Below are 21,154 nucleotides of genomic sequence, written 5' to 3'. Positions count from 1 at the left end.
ACAGCTGTTTGACCGGGTATCAGCTACAACAACGTAAATAGCCAGATTGCAACGTCTAGTGGTTAAGACTAGCTTGACAAGGAGGCATGGCTTAAGATGTGACATGTATGCCCCAACTGCTTGCAGCTTAGCACTACTAGGTAGTATAAACTTAAAAGGGGTTGTACAGGATGTATGTTTTTTGCAAACAGACCAGAGAAGGTTTTTTTTAAAAAAAAAAAAACACCTTATCCCCCTGTCCCCAATGCTCTGATGTCTCCCACCATGGTCTGGCTCTGCTGCACCTGGTACTTTGTTCCAGCGGAAATCCTCACCGCAGCAGCCGAAGGAAAGGACTTGGGACATTACAGGAGATGTGAGTGATGCTCCTTTCCTTAGGCCACTGATTAGCCTCAGTGGTGACGTGAAGCAGAGACTACCACCCGAAGAAGCACCAGGGTACTGTGGGACTGGACAGGAGCAGAGGACTTCAGAGCACTGGGGACAGAGGAGTATGGGTTTGTTAGTTTTTTTCCTTAAACCTTCATTGGCCTCCTTGTGTAAAATTGTATATCCTAGACAACCCCTCTAAGGGCCTTTTACAAAGACCAATAAAAACCATATAATCAGAATTTCACTTAAATGAGAACACTGGTGGCCCTAGCCTAAACTGCGGATACCATGCCATGGCACATAGCATGGCAGCCCCTGTGGCATTTACCTAGCAGATTGCACCCTGAAATCGCTCATTTTGGTCGACAAAGATCTAAGATATTTGACCAGCCTTGGGTGTTTTTGTTATTGTGTGTACCATGAGAATTGAAATAAAGACAGTATTTCCATTGTAGAAATGCAAGTATCACAACGGATCGTTTTAATACAAGATGCGTACAAGTATCATTTGCTGTGGGAGTTACAAAATTGTGAAAATCAATTCTAAGAACAGCACCTTTATGCAAACCAGTCAAATACAGAGGTCAGTAGTAAGCATGTATACATTACATGGAACTATGTGATATCAGAATAATGGACATTTTGATTCCCTTTTTCCTGCCTGCAGGAACGGTTTCTGAATTTTTCCAAAGTAATACAATAAATAATAGACAGGGGAGCAGATGGGATGCAACTGCAGTCTTATTGTTTCTGCTTGTGTGTGAGATTCAGATTACTGTAGAGGAATAACATCTAAAAAGCACACCGTGGGCAGGTACAGAAAAAGAAAATACACACTTGCATTATTGGGATTTGTGGAACAACTGAAATATTAACTCCACCCAATATGCTTAAATCCAATTTCCTGGAGAGTTGTAAAGCTGATCATACATTTTCAATAGCCATCACCCAAACAGGCTGTTCCTAAATTAACTCTCCATACATATTCATGTCGGATTCAGACTCTGGTGGTAGCTTATCTCCCTTAAGGATCGGGGGTGTTGAAATTCAACAATTTCTTCCCCAGACACATGATCAAACAAACACCAGGTGAGCAGATAGATGACTGGTAGGGCCAACGTTGGGAATTTTGTCCAACTTAAAGGGATTCTATCATTGAGAAACAATATTTTCACTAAGCACGTTGGAATAGTCTTTAGAAAGGCTATTCATCTCCTACCTTTATTTTTATGCTCCGTGCCACCTTTTTGGAGAATTTTCTTATTTCTCCCTTATTCAAATGAGCCTTCAGAAAGCACACTTCGCGCTGGACCGTGCTGACTGCGCATGCCCAGTCACCCATTTTCATGTGGCCTCATGAAATGGCAGAGCCGAATGAGCTGGAATTTGAATCCGGAACACAGACTCGACAGGTGCTGATGCTGTGGAGAGGCGTCAGCACAAGAAGAGAGAGGCAGCGCTGGATATTCGGAAGAGCGTGTGCTTTGAGCTCAGGGAATGCCCCTTGTACTTTCTGAAGACTCATTTGAATAAAAAAGAAATAAGAATATTCTCCAAAAGGGTGGCGCGGAGCAGAAAAATTAAGGTAGGAGAAGAATAGCCTTTCTAAAGGCTATTCTGACATGCTGTTAGTGAAAATAGGGTGTCCCAATATTAGACCGCTTTAAAGCATCCCTCCAACTATAAAAAAAACTTTTCATAAATGATAAGTACAAGTGGATATATGAAACTTTGTAATATATCTTATTAAAGAAAAATGCTTCTTTCTTCATTTATCAAGTTGCTTTTTTCCTCCCTCCAGTCTGCTGATATCTCTAATACGACAGTATTCACTCTGGATACGGAGTCTACGGAGGAGGTTGCTGCCAGATTAGTTAATTTATTGCTTCACTCTTTGCAGTGAGATTTATTACTTATTATTTAGATTTTGGTTTTCCTTGCTGATTATCATCAGACACGATGGGGCAAATCAGTAGAGTATGACGGCCATGTGTTCCGGGCTACCAATATTGGTATTTAGCAGGGCCTTCACTCCCTCTGTGTATAATCGTGGCTGTTTAATTGTAAATATATAAGTGGCAGTAAGTATATAAGTAAATAAGTGGCAGTAAGATGTTCAGATTCAGCCTTATGTGAGGCAATCACATAACTACAAGGGAAAAGGATGGATGACCAGGGCAGTGCACCCCCCCCCCACTTGCTACCTTGTTTTTAAACAGGTCATTTAGTAGATTATGTAAATTTACTCAAGTATGTCACGATAAGACATACTCCCAACAAGCTTCATACTAAAAATTCATGGAAGAGTTAGAATTTATCTTACACATCCATTTTTAAATAAGGACTAATAATATAGTAGTGTTTTAGATAACAACTTGTATCTATCACAAAAAAACAAACCCATTTGACATGTTCATCTATAACGTCCAGTCTCCTGGATGCAAATGTACCAAAAACTCAGTGCAACTTAAATGTGATTTTTCTCCCTGATGACCTCCCCAGCCTCCAGGGACCGAAAGCACCGCTAAGCAGTAGACAAGACTGCTGCACCACTCCTATTACTTAAATAGGATTAGCGCTACACGTACTTTCTGTCCTTTTGAAACCTGTAGGCTACTGGTACTGCTGATCTATGCAGGGTCCCGAAAAAAAAGGCAATTTGGGAGTGAAAAACCTTTTAAAAAGTCAATTTCTGATTACTTCTTCTTTGGTGGTGTGGTGTTTGGAATAGAGTCTGATGTCTCATTTTCTTTGTTCACCTTCTTCACTTTTGCCTTACTCTTGCAAGTAAACGTTAGTGTGGGCTTGTTGAATTCCAGTGAAAAAACCCCAACATCACCATCAAACCGGTTTTTTGTGACCTGTAAATGTCTCTTTCCTGGGCCACTGACAAGTTTCTTGTCTTGAAGTAGCAGGACATTATCTGCCTCTTGGCTGGCCTGTGATCGGGGGGAAGAGAAAAAAAAAATATATGAGCAAAATACAGTAATTTTGGTAATCTGGGTCATAACAATATCAAATTTGAAAACAACAAAACAAAGACACCCCCAACATATATTAAATCTAATAATTAAATATAATATTGAGTTAAAGGAGCAGATTAACCCATTTTAACAGTCACATTAAAATGGCAATAACTCCATCAAAATTCAGTCCCCGAATAGGTTGAAAGCACGATTGTGGACCCGTAGGATCACTACATTGTTCTCCAGTGCCGCCTCTATGGCCACCATCTCTGCCTGGTCAATTCCTATGCTCCTAATGGCTTTGTTTTCCCCATGAGCTATGCAGCCTACTACAATTACACTCTTCTAAAAAGATTTGGTGTGGGGATTTTAACTTTACTTCCAATGCCTCTCCCTCCGCAGACAAGCTTTCCTCTAAAGCCAAGGGTAATATCCACTTGGGGTAGCAGACGCATGGCGCGACTGTAATGGAAACCGGAGAGGGTACAGATGTTTCTCTCCAGTTCACCACCATTAAACTAGAATTAATAGGATCCTCCTCTTCCTGAACTTACTTATGCACGCCATAAGGTTTGTTTTGCCTAGCAGCTGCAAAGCCTAATTTCCCTGTTATTTCCCTTATTTCTTAATCCTCCCCCCCCCACCCCCAAGCCTATCTCCTGAGGTGTTTGGTGGAGATACGTTTGTTGTAGTATAAAATGACTTCTCCTTCTACAGTCTCCATGAACATATCCTACTCAGTTTAATCTGTAATGCCTTATGCTCAAACCCCTGTGGTCCACGTGTCAGGCACTACCTTCCTCATGCCTTGCCTCTCCAATGTACTGAGTGCCAGGGCCACAATCATTAGGTTGTATTACTTATACTGAACAGTCCTTTACAAGCTTTTAAACATGAAGCCACATCTGCACTGGTTTTCTATTCTTCAATCCATTGGAGGACCAGAAGAATGGAAAAATGGACCACAAAAATAGGCACGACCACAAAAATAGACAAAATAGACATGAACCCCTAAGGACCCCAGTGACCATAATGGAGTCCATTGGGTGTCTGGCAGATGCATGTTATTTTTAACAATTCCCAGATGGTAAAAAAAAAAAAAAAAAAAAGTATGGCTTGTAGAACATATTTCGTCCAAAGATTTATGACTAATCCCAGCCTAAGCAATGTGGAAATGTAATTTGTACATGATATGGTTTATTACACGATAGAGCTATTAACATGTTCACATTTGGATTCTCAACCTACTTTTGCAGAGCCAAAAATAGAGGATGTTTGTAGTTCCTTGTCATCGTCTTCTTTCCTGGGATGAATGACTAAAGTCACATGACAGTCATTTTCTGTGGAAAATTTCCTGAATGCCCCAATTATGTGGTCTTGTACCGCAAATCTACATAAAAAAAAAAAAAAACATAAAAAAAATATAAAAAAACAGACTCATAAGTATGAAAAATGTCATGACAGTGAAACAATAATTTCACCATTTTCTTGAACAAATTCTACCACCAGCACCAATCTTGCTTCAAACCAACCTATGTGTTGTTCTGAGTGCAGTTAGTGACATAGCTAATATGTTTTTATCTGTCAAAGAACAATTTTGCCGCTGAGATAATATGTAAATTATGTAATTTAGAAAATAGGTGGGGGAGGGTGTTTAGACTAGTGTAGGAATTAGCTTTTATCCTGGACAACCCCTTTGAAGAATTTTCATATATCCAATAACCCCTTCCTGCTCTGTGCCATACTATTATATCACGCTGAACTTCTAGTTAACACCCAGTGCTGTAATAGTACGGCATTGTAATGTCATGGCCACAGAAGCTGTGTTTGCAACATTACTTCTGGCACTCGGCTTAGCCAACCAGCTGCCGGAGATGGAAGATACTCTGATCCTGGCAAGCCTGCCTCCTACCCTGAAAAGGCTGAATAAGGAACATTGTGTATTTAGCACTGCTGTGGATGTATCGGCAGATAATTTTTGGAAAGTGGATAACCCTTTAAAACCAGGATTTGGGTAATGTGACATACATCAGTAAAAGAGCAGAATAGCTTCAGAAAGACTACCAAAAATAAAATGCTAACTTAAAAGCTATGGTATCACTCATGTATCACTCTGTAGCTGTTATCGATGCTCTCCTTACTGATATACGTTGACATCTGATTTTTTTTTTTGAAAGGTATCAGCTTAAAATATTCTTCAGTAGATCAGAATTAAGGGTCTGCAAATGTTTCCAGCTATACAATTGCACAATTATTATTATTTTTTTTTTTAATGTAGATTCTGAGACCCATTAAGGGATCACAATGTACTTTTTTTTTCTTTCCTACAAGTATGTTTTTTATAGAATGAGAGGAAATCCATGCAAACACAGGGAGAACTTACAAAGTCCTTGCAGATGTTGGCCCTGGTGGGATCCGAACTCCAGGACTCCAGCACTGCAAGGCTGCAGTGCTAACCACTGGGCCACCGTGTTGCCCCCTCAATTGCACAATTATTGTGAAGCAAAACAGCAATATATAATTGTGCCAGGCAAATAATGCAACATGTTCTTACTTGTCAGAAAATAGATGCTCCTGACCCATCATGAACTGTAGGTTATCGATGAGAACATGGTTAATGTCGTACATATACACTGCATGTTGCATGGTGTCAATCACAGACCTGCACAGAGCAAGAAAGAAACACTTAAACTGTAAGAGATTAGACAATCTTATAATGAACAGTGTTTATTCTCTAAGAAAGCCATGGTTATAGGATAGGTTCTAAGGATAGGTCATCAATACTGTGAAGTGGCCAAACCAGGCTACTGCTGCTTAGCTCCAATTCAAAAGAACAGGAGCTCTTCTGCAGTACCTGGTCTGACTACTACATGGAGAACAAAGCTGTCTGCCTCCTGCTTCATTCTCTGTGTATCTGCTACCTAGAATAGCTAGTCAGTGGGGGTCTTGGGTGTTGATCCCCACTGATCTGATATTGATGACCCATTTTTAAGATAAGTCATCAATAATTTTAGCCTGGAAAAAGTCTTGAAAAAAATTGGCCTTTAATGGTCATCATGTTTGTCCTTTAATAGTAGCAATACAGAAAATTGCCATAGTAGCCATTATTGTAAAAGTACCAGAAGAAAGTGCAGCCATATTGATTCTCAGCTTTAGAACTGCTTCTCAGAAAATGAAGAGCAACAGTTTTGTCAGTATGTTCAATGAACTAAACAAACAAAGTTTTACAATCAATTGCTAAGAAGTGCCAACCAACACGACAATTTTTACATTTCAAGAAATGAAAGACTCTTGGCTGGTCGCTGTGCGAAAAGCTTAAAAACTGTTCAAAGAAAAATAAATGAGGCCCAATATATGCTCCCTATATTATGGATTATTGCATATATAAATATAGTTTCTAATGACTTACTTTATATTCTGCTCTCCGTGAAAGGTCATAAAGTAAAGAGGCAGCTCTTCAAATCGATCTGCCCACTCATCGAACTTATCCAGCTGCTCCTCCAATCGCTGCATAGAGAACTGGGTCAGCATAATTTTTGCCAAGCGAACATTGTTGAGTTCAAAACTCCCCCATAAAGTGTTAACTCCTTGCATGCACAGGTCCAGAGCATATTCACTGATGAATGTCGTTTTTCCACTACCAGTTGGGCCTAAAAGATAGAAAAAATAATACAGAGCTAGAAGACGCCAAGATGTGTAAAGCAAACATGCCTAGAAAATGCCGCTTTTAATGCACAAGTCCAAATGATCCCATTGTAGTCAGAAAGATCATCTGGCAGTTGTTCCCCTTCTTCAAGAGTTAGGATTGAAAATTTTAATATTTGCCCAATAAGCAAGAGAAGAAGATTTATATGAAATGGTGAAAAAGAAAAATGAGGCATCTGTCCAAGACCCCTTGAAAATGAAAGTATTGAAGGGGGGGCAAATACAGGAAGTGAGAAGAGGAGACAGCAGGCAAAGCTGCTGAAACAGTGAGATGGGACAACCCCTTTAATGCGCTCCCCAGTACCTTCCCATATAGGATTATGTAACATAGTACACTGTTTTCTACTGGCAGAAAAAAAATGGAAAAACTAAGTCTAAGTCAAGTTAGAAGTTTTGTATCCTGGAGACTGCTCCAGACAAAGGCAAGTAATACAAGCCATGTTTGAAGCCATATTATAGCCATACACACACACAAATGAAACAATCCTGTGATAATGGCCAATAAATTAACAGTGAGTGAATGCTGCATATATGTAAATAGACAATCATCTGTGACAACAGAGAACAACAGTCATGAGGGCTAAGGCTAGGTTTCCACCTGGGCTGGGCTCTCCATTGTTCGGGTCTACTGAGGAACTGACTGATGAATAACAAGGGGAAAGATTAAGAAAGCGGCAAAGTTGAGGCTGAACTGGAGATGAGCAATAGCATTTTCTGAGAAGCTACAGAGAAGGGTGTTACAGTAGTCTAAGCAGGAGATGATAAGGGAGTGGACTACCATTTTTGAATTATCGGGGTAAAGAAAGCATGGATTCAATGAATGCTCTTGAGTTGAAGGCAGCAGGTGGTGTTGGGGGCTTGGACTTGAAGCAAGAAGGATAAGGTAGAATCAAAGGTTACCCCAAGGCAACATACTTATAGTGAGTGTGGCACCATTAACTTTAATAGACAGGTCAGGTAGAGGGAAGATTATGAACTCACTTTTCTCCACACGGAGTTTGAAGAAAAGGCAATAGGAGGCTAAGTCTGCTAGACACTCCACTCTGGATAGCAGAGCAGTGACCACAGAGATATATTTGAGTGTCATCAGCCTGGTTCACGTCTGCGTTCGGTATTCTGTTCGGGGACCCCCTGAACGGAATACCAAGCGCATTGACAAGTGGTGAGCACTGAAAGCACACGGACCCCATAGACTATAATGGGGTCCGTGTATTTTCCACGCGGTCTCCACACAAGTCATGCGGAGAGGAAAGTAGTTCATGAAGTACTTTTCTCTCCACATGACGTGTGCGGACAGTGAGCGGAAAACACACCCATTATAGTCTATGGGGTCTGTGTGCCTTCATAAGCTCACTGCTTGTCAATGCATTTGGTATTCCGTTCAGGGGGTCCTCAAGCGGACTCCACAAATGGAATACAGAATGCAGATGTGAACCGGGCCTGAGAGTGGTATTGAAAACCATGGAATGAGTTGGCCAAGGCCTAGACCAGGGGTCCTCAAACTGCGGCCCGAGGGCCACATAAGGTCCGCCAAGCACTTCTGTCTGGCCCCACCGACAACGCCGGCAGGCGTGCATTTATAATGAAGCTCCTGGGGAGCTCGGGCCAGGCCATGGAGAACACTTCACTTTACCGATTGGAGGGCACCGCTACCGTTGTCTGTGCAACCTGCTTTGCCTCCGGCCCACTGTTTAAAAAGTTTGAGGACCCCTGGCCTAGACAAACTGTAGATGAATAAAAGGAGGGTCCCAGTACAGAGCCTTGAGGGACATCTACAGAGAAAGTGTGCAATGAGGAAGTGGCGAGTGAGTGGGAGATGCCGAATTTGCAGTTGTTGAGTTTGGTCCATAAGAGGGCTAAGTCTGTGTTTACAAGGCATGAGAGTGTTTGCAACAAGAGGGGGGGGGGAGCAAAGTGTGTGATATTTAGTAAGAATCGAATTATAGTGCAAATAATCTGGAAGGGGTGTTGACAATCACCATGCCCCCATTTGAGGAAAGTGCCATAGGCAGCACAGAAACACCAATTGTGAGAATGTATGCCCCAACTGCCATTTAAAAAGTCCCAACTGTTTAACATGAGAAAACTGATGTAATAGAATAATTAATCTGTTATACAAATAAGGTTTGTGCTAAAACTTTCAGCATCTATATTCAGGTCTCCTGTAAGCTGACAGCAGCACACTGTGCATAGTGGTGCTAAACTGCTGTTCCAAGCAGATATAAGTTCACCAAAGGACTACACCAACCATGATTTGCTTTGAAACTCAGAAACAAAGTTGTCTCCAGCTTTACCTGTAAATACTGTCAGTTCTCCTTTCCTGTGGCCTTTAAGTAGCTTATTCAGTTCAGGAAACCTTGTCCATTTGACCCCAGCAACTTGCTCTATATTTTCCAGCTGGCTAAAAACATCACTCCGGAGTTGACGAAATGAAATGATAGACTTGTGACTAGCAGGAAGAGAAGCCTTGAGGAGTTTATTTAAGTTAAGCCCAAGATTTAACGCCTTTAGTGGGCTAGGCTGCTTATCCCCGGGCCGTATAAGATGGCATCTCTTGATACTTAGTTTACGAGAGAACAATTTGGAAGCTTCCCATGCACGCAAGTCATCACCGAGCCACAGGGTGATGCGTTTAAACTGCTCAAGATACGGCAGAAGAACTGGAGGAAAACAATGTATTCCACGTGGTAAAGATACTGTGGTTATTCCCGTGGCTTGATGTATAGCTAAACTATCCACCTCACGGCTGGTGATCACCACCTCAGTGTCCTTCTTACCCAGAACTGAAATGCCAAATAGGTTATGGTAATGAGAAGGTCTGGGATAAAGTGTCTCAATGTAATCCACCACATCTGCCTGGCACACGGCAGACAACAACTTTAACCCTTTCATTGTATAATCTCGTGGATTGTACCATGGGAACACTAAGCTTTTGGTGGGCTGAAAACACTTCACTCCAAACTTCTTCAAGGTGGTGTTGGTTATTTTCGAGATGTTAAACATGGCTTTGATGAGCTGGGCATCCTCCTCCTCCAGATCCTGGAACCAGACAGCCTTATTCCAGATCCTGCTTATCTCCATGTTGCTCAGTTGCCGTTCTCCATCCTCAGAGTCACTGTCCCCCAGATAGCTGGTCATGGTATCAGGACTAAGGAAAGAGGACTCCTCCTTCCTGAGCAGATCCATGCTGTCCTTAAAGTCCTCCCAGGTGCCCTCCAGCAAAGTGTCCTTACACAGAAACCTCCCTGTAGTCTTGTCAATAAACAGCAGGTTGTCTTTGCTAGGGGTGAAGGGGCTAGGGACCTGAAGGCAGCTGTAGCCATCATGGAAAGAGATGTTGTTGTCTCTAAGGTACTGGCGGATCTCTGTTACAGTGACTGGGGTGATCGAGCCGTCTATTATGGATAGAAGATCCTTCTTGAAATGTCTGCGGGAAAATCCAGCGGAGGCAATGCCATGCTTCAGCCGAGCTTGTGTAAGGACACATGGCAGGTTACGGAGCGCCTTAGCCTGGATCACTCTGTGTATAACACATCGCATCATCGTGTTCCGCCACATGTCTGCCCAACATCACTTGGCACGCATATACAGGGCGCCCATCCAGTCCACTCACACCACTATACGCGCAATACCGTGCACAGAGCTCAAGGTGTCACATGTATCTGTAGGGCGCCACCATGACAGCTACCATATGAAAAACATTGGCGCCTTTACGTCACTTCCGGTTATTAGAGACATACAAGGAGACTAGCGTTGTAATTCTCGACGCTGTAATGTCAAAAGAAGTAAGGGGCCTAGTGTTGGTGCCTTTGCTACTGCCTGTTCTCCAAACTGTTAGGGGCCTTATCATAGGTGTCCCGCACAAGGCCTGTCTCCGGCTTCTTTCAGGCATTGCTATAGTCACACGTAGGGTCCTTAGTACACCGTGAGGAATACACGTGTGAGTGAGTTCCGGAGAGGTCTGTGCGGATAAGACGTGATGGGAGGCTTGGAGAAGAAAAAGGTAGAAGGACTTTATTCAATTCGGAGTGTTTGTACCTGGGCTGTGTGGAAAAGAAAGGGCAGTGAATGTTATAATACTTGTAGGCCTGACAGGCCGTGTCTTCATGTCGGCCGCTTCCTTAGCAGTTCATGCTGTATGCTCCAGGGCCATGCTCTATGTCTGCTGGGCTAAGTGTTAACTAAACGCATACACTACATTGATAGCATTGTGGCGCACGGCTGACCAGTTCGTTAAAGGGAGTTTCAAGGGAGACTAAACTTTAACGCAAATCATCGTAAAGTTCAATATCAAGACTTTGTTCACGGTAGAGTCTAAATCCTAGTGGGCTAAAGGACCTGGTCCCTCTGCCGACTTGGATTTAGCTTGTTCTATATAGAGCCGGCTTAGTGGGCTAAGGGACCTGGTCCTTCTATCCACTAGCTTTTAGCCTGCTCTATAGAAGAAAGCTAAATCCTAGTGAGCAGAGGGACCAGGTCCTTTAGCCCACTAGGATTTAGACTGTTTTATATAAGAAAGCTAAATCCTATTTGGTAAAGGACATGTAATATATACAGAAATCAAATTTTTTTTTTAATTTTAAATATAAAAATGTTTTATTCACATTTATTTGTTTTTTGATAGCACCAACGTATTCCAACATTTTTTTTCAGGTTCTTGGTCCATTTTATTGATGCATTATCTGATCAATTTATATTCCATGAGGCTTTCATCAGCAGTTTGAAGCTGCAGTGACGCTCGCGGAAACGGTTTTCATTTTATTGGCCCTATGACCTAAGTCACATGACTTGATTGCAGCTCAGTCCCATTCAAATAAATGAGCTGAGCTGTAAAATCAAGCACAGTTCACGTGAACGCTGATCTGCTGTGGACTCCTGGTAATCTGTATTTTCCCACTAGAGATAGTTTTCAGTACAAGGACCAGGTCCCTCAGCCCACTAGGATTTAGCTGGCTCTATATAGAACAGGCTAAATCCAAATGGGCAGAGGGACTAGGTCCTTTAGCCCACTAGGATTTAGCATTCTTATATAAAGCCAGCTAAATTCTAGTGGGCTAAGGGACCTGGTCTTTCTGCTCAAAACTAGCTATATCTAGGGGGCTGAGGGATCTGGTCCTTTAGCCCACTAGGATTTAGCATTCTTATATAGAGCCAGCTAAATTCTAGTGGACTGAAGGACCTGGTCCTTCTGCTCAAAACTAGCTATATGTAATGGGCTGAGGACCTGGTCCTTTAGCCCAGTAGGATTTAATATCCTTATATAGAGTAGGCTAATTCCTAGTGGACTAAGGGCCAGGTCCTTCTTCTCAAAACTAGCTATTTCTGGGGCAACACGGTGACTCAGTGGTTAGCACGGCAGCCTTGCAGCGTTGGTGTCCTGGGTTTGAATCCCACCACAACAACATCTGCAAGGAGTTTGTATGTTCTACCAGTGTTTGCGGGGATTTCCTCCCATTCTACAAAGACATACTGATATGGGGCTCACAATCTACATTAAAAAAAAAAAAAAAACTAGCTATCTCTGTGGACAATGGGACCTGGTCCTTTAGCTCACTAGGATTTAGCATCCTTATATAGAGTAGGCTAAATTCTAGTCAGCTAAGGGACCTAGTCCTTTCGTTCAAAACTAGCTATCTCTAGGGGGCTGAGGGACCTGGTCCTTTAGCCCACTAGGATTTAGCACCCTTATATAGAGACGGCTAAATTCTAGTGGGCTGAGGGACCAGGTCCTTTAGCCCACTAGGATTTAGCATCCTTATATAGAGTAGGCTAAATTCTAGTGGGCTAAGGGACCTGGTCCTTCTGTTCAAAACTAGCTATCGCTAGTGGGCTGAGGGACCAGGTCCTTTAGCCCACTAGGATTTAGCATCCTTATATAGAGCCGGCTAAATTCTAGTGGGCTGAGGTACCTGGTCCATCACTATCTATCTCTAGTGGGCAATTACAGATTGCCAGGAGTCCACAGCTGATCAGCGTTCACGTGAACTGTGCTTGATTTCACAGCTCAGCTTATTTATTTGAATGGGACTGAGCTGTGATCAAGTCATGTGACTTACGTCATAGGGCCAATAAAATGAAAACGGTTTCCGTGAGCATCACTGCAGCTCCAAACTGCTGATGAAAGCCCCATGGAATATAAATTGATCAGATAATGCATCAATAAAATGGACCAAGAACCTGAAAAAAATGTTGTAATACATTGGTGCTATCAAGAAATATAAATAATAAATGAAAATAAAACATTTTTATATTTAAATAAAATAAATTAGATTTCTGTATATATTACATGTCCTTTAGCCAAATAGGATTTAGCTAAATCCTAGTGGGCTAAAGGACCTGGTCCCTCTGCTCACTAGGATTTAGCTTTCTTATATAGAGCAGGCTAAAAGCTTGTGGGCAGAAGGACCTGGTCCTTTAGCCCACTAGGATTTAGACTCTACCCTTTGTTCACACCTGTCTCATTTCCGTTGTTCCACTTTATCCTAGGAGCAGAACAATGTAAATAATGGCCGAGCTGGATCCATCATATGACCAATATAAATGGTGCTTGACAGACCGCATTGAGTGTAATGAGATCTGTTAGGTTTTCATTTTTCATGTGTAATTTACTGCATGTGGGTTTGTAGGATTTGGGCAATAACACATTTATATAGGCTTTTTTATGTTTCCATACCTTAAAAGAAGAAACAAACCCAAAATTACAATGTTAGCCCCCAAATCACTATTACCTGTGAGATCGGTGGAGTGGCTGAGATAAGCGACCCAGGGATCATATTGCTATTTCTGATCACCGACCTGGAGGGCAGACTGGTCCGTAATCCAGAGTCTGGCAGATCAGTGAAGTTAATCTAAACTCTCCGGGAAGCCGCTTTAATATCCCATATATGAAACTGGGCAAGTTGTACTTATTTATACCATTTTGGAGGTTGCCTGATGTTTTGATTCTTTTTATTTTTTGAGGGAGGGAGGAAACCAGTGGTTCATAAATTTAGATTATTCCTCCCACTAGATCATTCGCTAAATGAGATAAATATGATATGTTTATGTTATGGGCAATTCATACAGCATCTGTATGAAATGTAGTGAGGACAGGTCTGCAAGTCTTCAATAGGCTCCCAACTGACATGGAGAGAGACTGCAGCACCCAGATCTTGCTACAGGGTGCAGAGATAGTCTTCATTAGCCCTATACTCAAGAAAAGCTGCCTGTGCCATTTGTTACATGTGAAGAGAGAGGAAAATGTTTTAAATCCCTCCCACTGCTCTCAAATCATAGGTAGCAGTGGAGAAAGGAAGATGTGTCAGTCACTCCATGGTATTGGAGTAGGCATTGAAAAAAGAACATGGCAGGCACTGGGCATTGTGCACCCAGTGTTCTCAGGAGGAGTAAATGGATCCATACAGTTCAAATAATAAGATGCGATTAGCAGCGGTAGGTCTCGCTGTCTGTAGTGAACACTGTAGTGGAGCCCGCTACTTAGAACCGCTTACTGTTGAAATTACCAGTATAGTCTTCCATGGCATTAAATTGTAGTGTATTGAATTTGTTTTGTCTTTTTTTCCAGTATGAGCGAGGTTCCGCCACAAACTACATTACAAGGAACAAGGCCCGAAAGAAGCTTCAATTGAGCCTGCCAGATTTCAGGTAAAAAGCCGTATTCACATTGCTAGTCTAACTGTCTTTTTGGTTTGTGTAAAGTTCTTAAACACACAGGGAGGTTTATATAGCGGAAGCAAAAAGTGTGGCAAATGGCTATAAAGCTAAAGCCCCACATTGCGGAAACGCAGCTTTTTTTAAAAAAAAAAAAAAAAAAATGTTTTTGCAGATTTTGCTGTGGTATTTTTGAGCTGAATTGGTACAAAAAGAATAGGAAATGTATATGAAGCTGTTATATTTCTACCTTCTGCTCAATCTAGTCCTGGCTTTAATTGGCTTTAATTCAAAAAACTGCAGCAAAATCTGCAACAACAAAAAAAATCAGCTTTTCCGCAATGTGGGGTCTTAACCTAAAAGCTAGTTACAGTTGGCATTGACCCATGACACTGGTGGCAAGATAGTGGTGATAGACAAAAGTACTTACAGAGGTTGTTTGGGCAAAAAAATTAAAAAAAAAAAAAAAATAGGCCGTGGGAAGTAAAAATAATTATAATGATTAAAAAAAAAATACTCACCTGGCCTCAGTGGTCACATGAACTTCCTGCGGAACATATGGCAATAAAGATGGGGTGGTAGGGCAGCACGGTGGCTCAGTGGTTAGCGCTGCAGTCACTGCTGGAGTCCTAGGTTCTTATCGTGCCAAGGATAATGTCTGCAAGGAGTTTGTAATTTCTCCCCATGCTTGCATGGGTTTCCTTCCACACTCCAAAAGACATACTGATAGGGAAAAAAATGGGGTGGTAGTGTTCCAAAGGTAGCTGTAGTGGCCCCCCCAGCCCCATAGAAGTGAATCGCGTTGGTGCTCCATTTACAAGGAAGCTGTTGGGGGGGGGGGACCAAGCACCCAGCAATCCGGCACTAATCCCCTATCCACAGGGTAGAAAATAAGTGTCTATTAACTGTACAACCCCTTTAAGGCCCAGCATCATTCGTGTACAGTAGTGAGATCTCACTGGCACAGTTCCTGCCATTAGCAGTGGAAGTCTGTGATACACAGCCAAAAACCTGCTGTAACGCTTTAAATCGGAGGTCTTGGGTATTTAATAACTTAGGTGTTGCAGTAAGTAGGTGTACTTCAGAATTACAGTGAAACCTCTTTGAGATGACCACCCAAATTGCATGAAAAAGTGGTCTTCTGGAGAGTTGGTCTTTTCAAAGAAGATGACTACTATGGAGAACTGAAAATCTATCAATGAAAAGGTGGTGTTCTCAAAGAGGTGGCTTATGATGAGGTTTCACTGTCTGTCCGTGTACTGCCAATCCCCAGTCAGCTTTTGTCCATGTGAAAATAACACATGGATGATATCCATGCGCTGCCAATGCCTCCATAGACCCATTGATTTCCAGCAGTGAGTCTGGATGGAAAAAATCAACAGGAATAGGACCTGTCCTGATTTTTGATCTGGGCTCACAATTCTCCTACATACATAATATGTATGAGATAATACATGTGTGTGTGCATTAAGGCCATAGAAAATAAGTCAGTGTGCAAGCCATTAAAAACACTACTAGCGCACTGACGATTTTTGCATAGAGCCTAAGGCCCCACAGGACGATTCGCAGAGCTAAAGCGCTGCGGGGAAAAAAACGCGGCCGAACGCATCGCGGTTCTTCCCACAGCTCTTTAAGCAGAAAGTTTGAGGAGTTTTCCTCCACGACTTTCTGTCACCAGAAACGCTGCTGGCATTTCCGTAGATATAATTGTCATGCTGCGATTTCCAAAACAGCGCCGGTCTTGGAAATCGCAGCGTGTCCACGCTGCAGTTTGAAATGCAAAGTGGGTATGGGATTCATATGAATCCCATCCACTTTGCAGTTACTGTAAAACACCACGGGCAAATCACGGCGTTACCGTCCCATGGGCCCCAGCTTAAGGCCTGGTTTGGGCCATATTTGATTCAAAAGCAGGACAAGGCTGTAATCGAGAAGTATCATAATTTATTGCAGCAGTCAGAAAACTGTATGTTTAAGTTCCCTAATGTGACTGAAAATATATTTTATTTTTTATTTTTAAACTTTTTGATTTTTAGAATAAGACGAAGATCAGCTGTTTGAAGCAGGCTGTTATACAGGGAATGGAACAAACGTCTTCATCCACTCTATAGCAGCGTTGCTTAAAGGGATCCTATCATTAAGTCATTTTTTTCAGGGTACCACTTAGGAATAGCCTTAAGAAAGGCTATTCGTCTCCTTTTGTTGTCTTCTCCGCGTCCCCGTTCGCCTACAATCCCGATTCTTGTTGGTATGCAAATTAGTTCTCTTGCAGCATTGGGGAGGGTCCACTTTGAACCAGTTGGAAGAAGACGGTGAAGACTATGTTCCTGACGAAGATGGAGGTGGCGTGGAGCGAGTTCTCTCATTGGGGCTGCCCCCAATGTTGTCTGAGCGCAGAGGACCGTCCCCAATGCTGCGAGATAACTCATTTGCTTACCGGAAAGAACCGGGATTGTAGGTGAACTGGGGTGCGGAGAAGTCGACGAAAGGTAGGAGACGAATAACCTTTCTTAAGGCTATTCCGACATGTTAGGGAGAAAAAATTGTGACCCAGTTCACATCTGCGTTCAGGCCATTCGGTTCCCCTATCTGCATGAAATTTGCGAGCAGCACTTTTCTCTCCGCATTTTTCGTATGGAAACCACATGGACCCCATTATGGTCCTGCTTTTTTTACGTAGATGGGTTTCCGTTCAGAGGTCCCTAAGCGGACTATCCGAACGGAAACCCGAACGCAGATGTGAATCGGGCCTCTCTCTGTTTTTAGTACGCCTTCTTAAAATCTTTGTTGACCTTTTTAAGGTGATAATATTGTTGAACTATACAAACATTTGAGATTTCCTTCTGTTTCTTCAATTAGACGTCTCTGCATCTTGAAAGGAATTTATCCTCATGAACCCAAACATAAGAAAAAAGTGAACAAGGGGTCTACAGCCCCACGGACCTTCTATCTGTTAAAGGATATAAAGTTTCTTCTTCATGAACCAATTGTATCAAAGTTCAGAGAGTACAAGGTAAATTTTCTCATTTCTAAGACTTGCAAAAGAATGCTTTTTTTTTTGTCTCATTATATTGTTTGAAAAAACATTCCCTTAATGGCAATCATTGTTTACAGTCATGGCAATGACATGTTAGATATCAGCTTCTGGTTCAAAACCTGACTGGTGATAACCCATTCTTGTCTGATCACTGCTCAGTGTTTATCACAATTTTTGTCTTTTTGTTTGTCCAGTGAAGAGGGGGAGACGGGTTATTCTGCATCGTATCAGGGATTTGTTAATTCGGCATAACTAAATGTTTTCAGATCGCAATTATGATTTGAAGAGGCATGTCTGGAGATGCTGTGCTTTACATATCCTCTAGAGACATTCAGCCTATGATTTCAATTCTGATATGGAAGTGTAGTGCAGCCCACTTATTGAACCAGGGTGCAGCTACAGTCCGGTGAGGAAATGGCTGCACGCTTTTAAAGGGGCTCTATCAGCAAAATTATGCTAATAGAGCCCCACATATGCATGAATAGCCTTTTAAAAGGCTATTCAGGCAGCGTAAATGTTATATTAAACCCCGGTCCCGTTTTTAAATAAAAGCATTAAAACATATATGCTAATCGTACCTGAACGTGCACCATGGGCGGGGATGCACGGTGCAATGTCAGCTTCGGGCATGCCTACCTCTTCTGTCTTCTTGTAGTGACGCCCTCTGGTTCCGTGTCTTCTTCAGTCTTCAAATCCCGCGCCTGCGTTGTAGCGCTTCCCTCCGGAGCGCTACTGCGCAGTACACTTGCGAACTGCCATTAAGTAAAATGGCGAGTGAGTCTGCGCAGTAGCGCTCCGGAGGGAAGCGCTACTACGCAGGCACGGGATTTGAAGACAGAGGGCGTCACTACAAGAAGACAGAAGAGGCAGGCGTGCCCGAAGCTGATGTCGCACTGTGCATCCCCGCCCATGGTGCACGTTCAGGTACGATTAGCATAAATGTTTTAATGCTTTTATTTTAAAATGGGACCAGGGGTTAATATAACATTTACGGTGCCTGAATAGCCTTTGTAAAGGCTTTTCACGCATGTGTCGGCTCTATTAGCATAATTTTGCTGATAGAGCCCCTTTAACTACATCAGCATCCTTAGGACACTATTACTTGCCTGGGGGCTACTAAAAAACATTACTAGATAGATAGAGCAATGTTTGAAAAAATAAAAGTAATTATTGTGACTGCATTGTAAATGGGTTTTATACAATATGTAAGTAGAAGAGATTTTTTAATCTGTCTCTTTTAATTGTCAGGTATTTGTACGTCGTCTGCGTAAAGCTTATGGAAAACAGGAATGGGATTCTGTAGACCGGATAAGAGACAATAAACCAACATACAAGCTTGACCATATCATCAAAGAGCGGTATGATTTTTACTTTTCTGATATTGAGGCGTTATTAGGGCTAGTTCACACGTGAGTATAAGGGGAGGTTTTTGACAGCGGATTTCGCGTCCAAAACCTCCCCTTATAATGGTGGTCTATGGAGACCGCCGGGCTTCTGTTCTCCGCTAGCGGCGAGCTGCTGCTAGCGGTGAAAAGAAAGGACATGTCCTTTCTTCAGGCGGAAGCCGCGCAGGCTCAGCCGCGCGGCTTCCGCCCCCGGCAGCTCCCTCCTATGTCGGCTCATTCATTTGAGCCGACAGCAGAGGGTTAAGCCGCGACAGCGATGGTCGCGGCAGGCGGGTTTTGACAAGAGAGAGACGTGGCTCGCCGCGTCTCTCTCTCGGTCAAAACCCGCGCGGGCAGTTCACGTGTGAACTAGCCCTTAATAAAGAAAATAAGCAGCAGACAGGGAGAGATGCAACCTGCTGGAAGTTGAAGACAAGTATATGATGTTTACTAGCTTTTGTTGCGTTTTGTTTTGGGGTTTTTTTAGACAAAGCCAGGAATGGATTGAGAAGAAGGTAGAAATATTAGAGCTTCCTCTATATTTTCCTTTCCTTTTGTAGCCATTTTTGGCTTTGAATCCAAAAACTGCAACAAAAAAAAGCTATTTCCACACTGTGGGGCCTTAGCCTCAAGGAGGATTTTGAGACTCCCTTGATATTTTACATCATGAAAGTCTTGTGCATCTGCAGCCATTATTGCATGTTCAGAAATGGCTTTAACCCCTTCCCAACATGCGCCATAATAGTACGGCGCATGTCGGGTCTGTAACTATGGCGACCGCCCGGGAGTCGGGCGGCCGCCATAGCCGCCGGGTGTCTACTACTTTAAGCAGTAGACAACCGGCTCTAATGCCTCCGATTGGTCCCCAGACTGATCGGAGGCATTAACCCCTCCGGTGCCGCGGTCAAAGGCGCCGGAGGCGCCATTTTCCCGGCGGCGCATGGGTGCCGCCATTTTGCCTGGGATCGCCAGCTCCTGGTGCATGCTCCAGGGCCGACGTCATGTTGCCATGACAGCCGGGAGCCTGTACAAGGCTCCCAGGCTTGTTTGCAAATTGTTTCTTTTGCAGGCTGGTCTATGCAGCCTGCAAAAGAGAGGATGATTTTTTGCAATGCATTAGCATTGTAATGCATTACATTAGTGATCAGACCCCCTGGGGTTCAACACCCCTAGGGGGTGTAATAAATGCAAAAAAAAAAAAAAATAAAAAGTATTAAAAGTTCAAATAGCCCCCCCTTTCCCTAGAACACATATAAAAGTAATTAAAAACTGTGAAACATATACATGTTAGGTATCCCCGCGTCCGAAATCGCCCGCTCTACAAATCTATAAAAATATTTTTCCTGTTCGGTAAACGCCATAGCGGGAAAAATAGTCAAAAGTGCCAAACCGCCGTTTTTTCACTGTTTTGATTCTGATAAAAATTTGAATAAAAAATGATCAAAGCAATAACATTTCCCGAAAATGGTAGAACTAAAAGGTACACCCGGCCCTGCAAAAAAAGACGCCCTATGCATCCCCGTACACTTACGTATAAAAAAGTTACGGCCGTCTGAATATGGCGACTTTTAGAAAAAAAAAAATTTTAACACAGTTTTGGATTTTTTTTAAGGGGTAAAAATGTAAATAAAACCATATAAATTTGGTATCCCTGGAACCGTACCGAAACACAGAATATAGGGGACATGTCATTTTGGCTGCACAGTGAACGCCGTAAAACCAAAGCCCGTAAGAAAGTCGCAAAAATGCATTTTTTCTTCAAATCTACCCCATTCTGAATTTTTTTCCTGCTTCCCAGTACATTATATAGAATAATTAATTAATGATGAAGATAAATCTTGAAGATAAATCATGAAGAAAAATTTGTCCCGCAAAAATTAAGACCTCATATGGCTCTGGGAGCGGAGAAATAAAAAAAGTTATGGGGTTTAGAAGGAGGGGAAACAAAAACAAAAAAACTAAATTCAAAAAATGCCATCGGCGGGAAGGGGTTAATATCATGTGAATCCAGTGACATAAGTGCTGCAGTAGCAGCCATT

The 21,154-nt window shown here is 42.5% G+C and overlaps 2 protein-coding genes across 3 annotated transcripts in view; one reads left to right on the top strand and one right to left on the bottom strand.

Annotated features, from left to right (window-relative positions):
• Positions 1–2,568: 2,568 nt before the first annotated feature.
• Positions 2,569–10,726, bottom strand: TWNK (twinkle mtDNA helicase). Its single transcript, XM_075276650.1, has 5 exons — positions 9,338–10,726; positions 6,748–6,988; positions 5,893–6,000; positions 4,587–4,728; positions 2,569–3,311 (listed from the first exon to the last, which is right to left on the bottom strand). The coding sequence occupies exons 1-5, from the start codon at positions 10,599–10,601 to the stop codon at positions 3,069–3,071; spliced, it is 1,998 nt and encodes a 665-aa protein (XP_075132751.1). The 5' UTR covers positions 10,602–10,726; the 3' UTR covers positions 2,569–3,068.
• Positions 10,727–10,932: 206 nt separating this feature from the next.
• The window catches only part of PES1 (pescadillo ribosomal biogenesis factor 1), a 31,643-nt gene continuing 21,421 nt past the window's right edge, over positions 10,933–21,154 (top strand). For both annotated transcript variants that reach the window (XM_075276655.1, XM_075276654.1), the window contains exons 1-4: positions 10,933–11,046; positions 14,608–14,687; positions 17,553–17,706; positions 18,979–19,088. In XM_075276655.1, the coding sequence (XP_075132756.1) occupies positions 11,023–11,046; positions 14,608–14,687; positions 17,553–17,706; positions 18,979–19,088 (368 nt within the window). In that variant the 5' untranslated portion in view covers positions 10,933–11,022. The remainder of the gene's footprint in view (positions 11,047–14,607; positions 14,688–17,552; positions 17,707–18,978; positions 19,089–21,154) is intronic.

Source organism: Leptodactylus fuscus, chromosome 1, assembly GCF_031893055.1.
Source record: "Leptodactylus fuscus isolate aLepFus1 chromosome 1, aLepFus1.hap2, whole genome shotgun sequence".
Lineage (NCBI taxonomy): Eukaryota > Metazoa > Chordata > Amphibia > Anura > Leptodactylidae > Leptodactylus > Leptodactylus fuscus.
Note: the sequence above shows the minus strand (reverse complement) of the source record. Positions and strands in the feature narration are given on the sequence as shown.